The 9084-nt window shown below is 41.5% G+C and overlaps 1 protein-coding gene and 1 non-coding gene across 3 annotated transcripts in view; both read left to right on the plus strand.

Annotated features, from left to right (window-relative positions):
• RPL5 (ribosomal protein L5) overlaps window positions 1-3252 on the plus strand; it is a 42013-nt gene extending 38761 nt beyond the window's left edge. For both annotated transcript variants that reach the window (XM_078646335.1, XM_078646334.1), the window contains exons 7-8: window positions 1824-1912; window positions 3094-3252. In XM_078646335.1, the coding sequence (XP_078502461.1) occupies window positions 1824-1912; window positions 3094-3193 (189 nt within the window). In that variant the 3' untranslated portion in view covers window positions 3194-3252. The remainder of the gene's footprint in view (window positions 1-1823; window positions 1913-3093) is intronic.
• Window positions 170-263, plus strand: LOC144780644 (small nucleolar RNA SNORD21). Its single transcript, XR_013600759.1, has one exon. It is a non-coding gene; the product is annotated as a small nucleolar RNA SNORD21 (small nucleolar RNA).
• Window positions 3253-9084: the final 5832 nt, after the last annotated feature.

Below are 9084 nucleotides of genomic sequence, written 5' to 3' on the forward strand. Positions count from 1 at the left end.
AATAGTCTTTGGATTTGCCATTTTCACTAATTTGATGCGTCCTAAGTGAGCTAGAAGTTTAACATTGTTGCGGAAGACCATCCCCCAACTTTAATTCAGTTTCAAGAAGACTGGTTATGCTTTTCTGCTAGTGGTGTGCTTGACAAATGTCTGCTTCAGAAATCTAGCTGCTATATGATGATCCCCAAATGACTGAGCTCTCTGTAGTTGGTCCTTCGTCAGCATGTGATGTTAATCTGTTTCAAGACGGGACTGATAGCAGCTGGTATGCAGCATGTATGAAAGTTCCGAGTAGGGATTAAGTGATGTTGTTACCTCCTGATCTTTGCAGTTGATTGTCTTGCAGCCTTATGTTCTCAACCCGTGCTCCTAGAACCCTGTGTGCTAATTTTGTAACTCTGTCTTCTTTTCTATAACGTGTCATGGGGGTTTTCTCAAGCAAGGGAGATCTCTACTGACCCCTATGTATTAGTAGAGATTCCGTTTGTAAAGGGACATTGAATAGTATATAATTTGTGCAGTATTTGTCCAGGCGTAAAACATTCATAGTTTGCTAAAAGTAAGCGTGTAAAAACTAATGATGGAATCCAGCCAATGAAGGTGTAGCTTCATTTAAATGTACATCTTGATGTAGGGGTAGGCCTCCTACTTTCTCGCTGCAACTGGATGAGACCAAGTTAGAGCAGAAGCTGATCACATCAAACGTCATGTGAAAGGTAGGTCGTACTAAGAGCTTGAATACAGCCGTTCAAGCAGAACAGTTGCTCAACAGGTGGCCTATCGTACAAAATATCCCCTCTTTACAAAATTTCTGATTTTCAGCAGCATTAAAACTTCTACTAGAAGTCAGTGCAAAAAAACTCTTGGAAACTCATTTAAATAAGTAAATTCTTCAGCTGCTGTTTTAAAGTGTGAAGATTTATTGCTAATTGGTAGCCCTTAATCCCTTTAAATGAGTTAATGTATTTGTATGGAAATAGGAATGCTTTTTGATTAAGCATGGAACGGTTGGCATACCTACGTAGATACTAGTCTTTTTAGAACACTACATTTGGGGTAATCCAGATGCTACTAGTGGTGCATAAATCCATTCAGTGTGTGGGCAGGTAACGAAATCCACATTCTGCTCCTACTAGTAAAAGATCTGTCCACTTTTATATTTAAAATTCTACCGCTTTCACTTAGGATTTGGGTTTTATGCACTTTAATTCCTGTGGCTGGGAGAAGGTTAATCCATGCAAACAAACAGCATATCACTATGCAAGACCCTAAAGTGAAACATCTGCCAGACGAATGGGCTAGACTAGTATATTAATATTTGAGTGGTATTTAGAACTAGTGCTCTACAGGACAAACTCCAAATAAGGAACATGTGGCATCAGTGTTTAAAAGTAGAGAGACCACTCTACCAAGTGTGACCTGTAGATCTGGAATAGCACCATATAAAATGATGAGTACTGCCGCCGACCGTGCAGGTAAGAGCGGTGAGGGCGGATTTCGACGGAAGAGGACTAGGGAACATTGAATACATTATTTTCCATTGTCCGTCCAAATTCCCGGCCTCACCCCTCTTATATTCCTGGGCTGCGTCTGGAGTACTGTACTCCTTGCAGTCTGCTACTGCATGGATAAACTCTTGTTAAACATTGAAACGGGGGTCCCCTTCTGTATATTTGTGGCTTAGTTATTGATGAAATGTAACACATTTAGGAAAACGTAATTTATATGGTAGTCTGGCATCCTCCTTTTTAGTGGGGCCTTGTATGACATCTTAATGTGTATTATACTTTGTTTGAACTTAACATTTGTTTGATCTTTCGCAGATGGAAGAAATGTACAAAAAAGCCCATGCTGGTATACGTGAGAATCCAGTTCATGAAAAGAAGCCAGCAAAAGAAGTTAAAAAGAAGAGGTAATGTGGTCAGATTTTATGCAAAGTAACTTTTTGTTAAACTGTTCCAAACACCGCACCACCCTACCTTTTCCAAGCTCCTCCTTTTAGATGTCCATCCAGGGTTGGTTTGTTCAGCTATTGGCTGTATGAAGTACTTCTATAGATTACATGAGTTAAGCGCTGGCTGGTCCTCTTCGAAGCGCCTTTTACTGACTCGGTTTTAATATGACCTCTTTAAAGACCCATTGTTCAGGTTGGTTATTTCCGTGCTGAGGTGGGACTACCACGATAGTGCTGTGCAGCGAGAGCAGCGTGCAACCGTGTTAAAAAAAACACGTTTTTATTAGATGCCCTTTTACGGTTGAGATTCTGACAACTGAAAAAGAAAGTTCATTGAAGTTTTATCACATGACTAATGTGTGTATGTATGTTGGGCTGCTGCAGGTGTACTTAGGACCCACTGCAAGAAGCATTTTATAGGGCTATAAAAAGAGGAAGGCAGACAAACTAACATTTATGGCGCAGCTTTAGACCTGAATTTGAATGTGTGATAAATGCATTTGTTTTGCAAGTGTTAAGCATGTAGTAGTTCACTTCCTAATTCTAGAAGCTCCATACGTGTAATGTACCTGTACCATGTTTTTGGCATAATTATTATATGCCGAATGAGACTGCCCTATAACACACTTTTTTCACATCTGAACTAGGCGAGGTTTTTCTCTGAGAATGACATTGTAATTGCTTCGGCGTGTATTTTGCTTGTGTTTTCTTTTAACGGTTTTTTTCTTTTCAAGAAATAAAGGTAGCCATACACAACCAATTTCACTGATTATTCAGTCACACCAGGATTACATGGATTTCATTTGTATTAGGTGTTTCATCCTTGCAAGCGGAACCTCTTGTAGTTTTATGGAAACGTGTAAAATATTGTGGCTTTTAGGAAGCAGAGTATGGATAGATAATTTACCACCTTACGTAGTACACTAGGTAAGTATCCTGTGCACAAATGTCAGCTTGCATATAAGCTGTATTCCACTGCTGAGTGCAAGCATTGGGAGCCATTTTTGCTAGAATTCCTTTCTATTTCTTCGGAATTGTACCTCTCTTGATATAAGGCTGTAGTGAACCCATTCGATTAATGCAGCAGATCATTTCACAGCTAGAGTTTGCTTACAGTTTTATTGTTTGTTTGATTATAGGTGGAATCGTGCAAAACTGTCTCTGGCTCAGAAAAAGGATCGCGTGGCTCAGAAGAAAGCAAGCTTCCTCCGAGCACAGCAGCAAGCTGCAGATAGTTAAAATGATTTTCTCGATTTTCTACAAAGATAAAATGCTAAAAATAAATATATTAAACCCAATTTTTTTTGTTGCTTTTGTAGACCTCTTGACCGTTGCCCTTGAAATTCGAAGTGATTTGTTTTTGTCTACACAATATTCACAGGTTAGCCTCTAGAAATAGAATAGAATTTTGGTTCAACTTAAATTATGCGGAGTTCTCTATAGGCAACTAGAGTTGTCAGTAAGGCAACTTTAAAGTAGTAATGTTTTTCTTCATGTAGTGGTTAAAATGCACCCTGGCGTGCCATCTTTCACATGCACACTGGGGCTGTGATGTGGGGAGTTCAATGCCGCCCATACACATGCCTGATGGTAGTGAGTATGTATGTGTGTAAAGGGGAAACTTATATTTCCACTACATTTCAGCTTCTGCCTTACTCTGGTAGTAAAAGATGGTTTGCTCAATGGCTGCACAGATGTGTCATCTGTGCAGCCTCTCAGCAAACCATCTTGTACTACCCTAGGAAGGCGGATGCTGAAATGTTGTAGTGGAAATATATTTTTGTCCTTTGAGTCAATCTGCGTGTCATTTCTTTCTTGGCTATCTTATTTCTTTGCGACTAATTGTATCTTGTGTGATCCAGGTTTTTGCGCCGGCTGTTTTCGTGTGATCCTTCATCTTGTTTGTGTGGTGTGTGTGTGTGTATATGTATGTATGTATATATATATATATATATATATATATATGTATATATATATATATATGTATGTGTATATATGTGTGTGTGTATATATGTGTATATATATATATATATATGTATATATGTATATATATATATATCACTGAAAAAACCATAGGTTATAGACCATATATAGTTAGGAATTAGCATTTAAAAAACCTTATTTTACTCACACAAAACCATTGAAATTCCATATATAGTTAGTTGCACTAACTATATATCGCGCACCCGCAATCCACTGCTGATGATGTCACATATTACATCATTCATGACATGGTCAGTGACATCACTGATGACATCTCAAATGACATCACTGATGACATAACTGATAACAACATCCAGTGATTTTTTGTTTCTGTAAAGTTTAAATATGTCTTACATATTGAAGAATGAGTGGATGTGTAAGTGTCTGGACGAAGGATTTAGTAGATGCATGACTGACTGTATGACTGAGTGATTAAATGTGTCTCACTGAGTGCATGGGTTAGTGACTAAACTGTCTTAATTTGTGCATCATTATGTCTGTTCTATAAACTGCTGCATGTGTTGATCAGTAGCTATATGAGTAACTATATGGGTTATTGATTGATTGCCCAAGAATTTGTATGAGAGACTGAGTGTGTGTGTGGCTGGCTGGGAGGTGTATGACTGTGCAGATCAATGTGTACTTGTATCAATGATTGTATAAGAAGGTAAGTATGTGTTAGTATATGTTTGAAAATGTAAGGTGCTCTATGTTTAACTGTATAGACAAGAACATGGAAGTGTCATTGATTCTTTACAGGACTGACTAGGTGTGTGAGTAACTCCATGGATGAGTGGCAGACTGTGAGTGTCTGTATAGGTGTATGAGTGCATATGATAGTGTTGTAAAGATGAGTGATTGTATGTATGAATGATTGTATGGGTGAATGAGTGAAGGTGTGTGTAGACGTAGGAATCAGTGAGTGCGTATGTAGTAACTAGTATTGGTGTCAATGGTTTCAAAAATTATACTCTGTATTTAACACTGGGTGAAACAGAGGTTATATTAAAATGTGAGGAGATGCATTGTATTGTCACATGAATGATATCATCAGTGATGTGGTCATTGATGTCAAATGAGATGTCATCAGTGATGTCATCAGTGATGTCATCAGTGATGTCACTGACCATGTCATGAATGATGTAATATGTGACATGATCAGCAGTGGATTGCGGGTGCGCGATATATAGTTAGTGCAACTAACTATATATGGAATTTCAATGGTTTTGTGTGAGTAAAATAAGGTTTTTTAAATGCTAATTCCTAACTATATATGGTCTATAACCTATGGTTTTTTCAGTGAATTTTCAAGGTTTTGTAAATGCTAATTCCTAACTATATATGGTCTATAACCTATGGTTTTTTCAGTGAATTTCAATGGTTTTTTAATAGCAAATATCATAAGCTGTCGAATGTCAAGTACGTGGTAAGTAAAAACATTTTCGTGTTTATGCACACTGATCTGCTTTGAATGCTGCCCCCCCCCCCCCTCATTTCTATTAGGAGTACTCTCTCTTTGCAGATAGTGAAAGGTAGTTAACGCAGGCCTTTGCCCCCGTTGTAATACGTCGTGCCTGCTTCTCTCTCCATTTGATTGATTGTTATCCAAGCATTTACTGTTTTAGAATTGGTTCTCTTTGGTTCATTCTCTATTTACAAACAAACACAGAGTCGCAATACTCTGTTTAGTCTTTGCAGATAACGAAAAATCGTGTAAAAAAACAAAAGGAATCGAGCAAAATCAGTAGGCCACTAATGGGATCTCTTTTTGACCTCGCTAAAATAGAAACATTAAGAACAACCCCTCATGACAAATACGAAACTAGTGAGATGAACTGAACTCTACACCATGATGGCTGCAATACAGCTCGGCTCCGCCGCCCAAAATAACGATAAAGAGCGGCTGCCATGATTGCTCGCGGAATGGCCACGACGGAGCTACGAAATGGTGGTGCTCTCATGCGAACGCCAGCTTCAGTCTGAAACATCCAGAAACACTGTAGACTACCAATTCGATCAGTTCCGGTAGCGCCCCAATGTAACCCGGTAGAGAAGAACTAGCCCTCCCCTCTTTGACTGATGGTTCTTGTTGCCTGTCCCTTCTGTTGTCATTTAACAGAACTATTTAGCCTGCTGAAAGGGGTTGTGTTCCGACCGCTGGTTGGTGGAGACATTTTGACTATATTCTGGACCTGCGTTGTCGCGTAATGCGTCATGACGCGCCGCGTTAGCGCATCCGGAAGTCATCCGGGGCGCGACGCGCAGCGCGTAACGTAAGCATAACAGGTCATGTGACTTGTTAATAAAACTTTTCATTGGTTCATTTTACTTTTCTTATTCTAATGATGAAAGGCTTGGTCATATGACCTAAAAATTACGCTTTTTATTACTTCCGAACATTATTTTTTCTTAAATATATGTTATAATGTTCCAGGCTAATGTACTTTCCCGGAAAATTTACAACTGTCCTGCAAGTAAAATATATTCTTTTTTCGAGAAAAAGAGCGTTTCTTCGTCCCATGACGGAGCCGTTGAGCAAAAGAGGGTCGACCTGCTGTCTTAGTCGCCGATACGCCTGAATATGAGATTCTTATCGATCACTTTATGTTGCAGGAGTAGAAAACACAACAGCCCTTGACCATTTATCTTTACTGCGTTCCTGCGTATTATACCTTTTACCCTTCATGTAATTGGTCTGCTTTATTTCACTTGCCTTTTAATGATCCTAAAACAGTGACTATTATTAAAAACTTTACCAATGTATATACTACTACCATGTTTTCTTTTAAAAACCTTTATTGTGAAAATTTCATTATACAAATACGAGCCTATAACCACGTGGGCCGGCCACGGAGCAAACTGTAATCGTATATGATGAGTAGACATTTACACTGTAGAGGAACGTAACGGGCGGGCCATTAGGTTGCAAGAACTAAGGTGTCTAAGAGTTGCGGAATCGGTGGACGTGCATTTTATAATTAAAATACGACAGGGCCAGTTACAATAAAATTATCTAGATATACATTTGCGGGCAAGTACCATGGGTGACGTTAATTCGAACTTTCAATAGTACAGTAATCAATAACACATCAGAACTTAATATCAATAGGGATGTCGAAATATTCAATCAATTCTCGTCCCCGCCCGCCATATGCTTCAAAACTGCATACGTATCTCGTGATTTCAAGGTTCTGCAACCAGTACACAACAAGGAGTTACGAGTCCCATTTATTCCGGCGCCATTTTGGGCGAGGACGGGCAGGTCCAGGATATAGTCAAAATGTCTCTACCAACCATCGACTATGATGATGTTCATATGCTGTATTTATTAGAGTAACACTCATCTGTCCACATGAAATTAATTTGCCACAATCTAAACATGTCATTTTAATCTTTCCAAAGTTCTAAATATTTGGGACCATTTCCCTTGCCTCTGATGCTGTCAGTGCCACTTCTTTGATGAATGTACTGGCAGGTCGGGGGTTCTCCTCCAAATCTTTCATGCAGCACTATAATTAATTGTTGCCACCTCTCCATATGACGATGCATGGTATAGTTACCATAACTATATTTTTTTTCGGTTCCTCTGGAGAGTACATCGTGGCAGATGAAGCGTGTAACGTACCGGGAATTTACCTTTTTTTGCATGTACAGGAAAGGAAAAAAAAAATCGAGCGTCCGAGTTCTAAAGTGTCCCAGGGCCATTTTAGTACACCAGGCCCAAATCCAAAGAACAGGCCGCCATTTTGAGAGTCCTGTTGCAGCCGCCTGTCGCTGTAGCATCAAGAGCGGCCGAAACTCAGCTGAATGGCAACTGAAACGGTAAAGGGGCGCCCCCACTACAGCAGACGAGCCTCATCCTAGGAAGGCCCGTTCACGCCGCCTCCCCCCCCTTCGGGCACCCCACGCCGTTATTCGGAGCAGTATTGTAGGATGGCCACACCAGTGCGGCAACTTGCTAGACATCACCTCGGTGGTAACCGAATCTCAGCGCCTTCTGGTGTCTTCTCTTCAGAAAATATTCTTGCGCTACCTTTGCCCCATTCGCACATCGGTCCGCTACTGACGCCATCTCACAGGCTAATGGGGCGCCCCACGCCGAGTTTCAGCATTGTAGGATGACCACACCAGTACAGCAACTTGCTAGACATCACCTTGGTGCCATCCGGATCTCGGCGCCCCACTGCAGATGAAGTGCCTCAACTATGAAACCACCACGGTGCCATCCGGATCTTGGCGCCTTGTGCTGGTTCCGGCCTATTCACACATCGGTCCGCTACTGACGCCATCTCACAGGCCAACGGGGCGCCCCACGCCGACTTTCAGCATTGTAGGATGGCCACACCAGTGCGGCAACTTGCTAGACATCACCTCGGTGCCATCCGGATCTTGGCATCTCAACGCCTAGTGGTATCTTCCATACAGAAAATATTGTTGCGCTGCCTTTGGCCCCATTCGCACATCGGTCCGCTACTGACGCCATCTCACAGGCCAACAGGGCGCCCCACGCCGACTTTCAACATTGTAGGATGGCCACACCAGTGCTGCAATTTGCTGGACACCACCTCGGTGCCATCCGGATCTTGGCGCGTTGTTGCCTTCGGCCTATTCGCACATCGGTCCGCTACTGACGCCGCCTCACGTGCCAACGTATTTTCTCCGCATTTTATACCCTATGCCGCATAACAGGTCATGTGACTTGTTTATAAAACTTTTCATTGGTTCATTTTACTTTTGGTTTCCTAATGATGGAAGGCTTGATCATATGACCTAAAAACAACACTTTTCATTGGATGAAAACTTTTTTTTTTCCCAAACGATGAAAGCCCCACCTTGTTTCTAGATTCAGACTGAAGCTGGCGTCAGCATGAAAGCACCACCATCTCGTGGCTCCGTCGTGGTCATTCCGCGAGCAATCATGGCAGCCGCTCCCCACCAGAAGCCTGCAGGTGTCGGGGGCCCCCAAAACTTTTGATGAATCCTCAAGGCGGAGGGGACGCTTTCGAGAATGGGGTCCAAGACCTAGCAGACAAGCGTCCGATTTCCAAGGTGTCCCAGGGCCATTTCAGTGGACCAGGCCCAAAAAGGAAACAGCCTGCCGCCATTTTGAGAGTCCTGTGACAGCCGCCTATCGCTGCACCGCAAGA

Source organism: Lissotriton helveticus, chromosome 1_1 (assembly GCF_964261635.1).
Source record: "Lissotriton helveticus chromosome 1_1, aLisHel1.1, whole genome shotgun sequence".
NCBI lineage: Eukaryota > Metazoa > Chordata > Amphibia > Caudata > Salamandridae > Lissotriton > Lissotriton helveticus.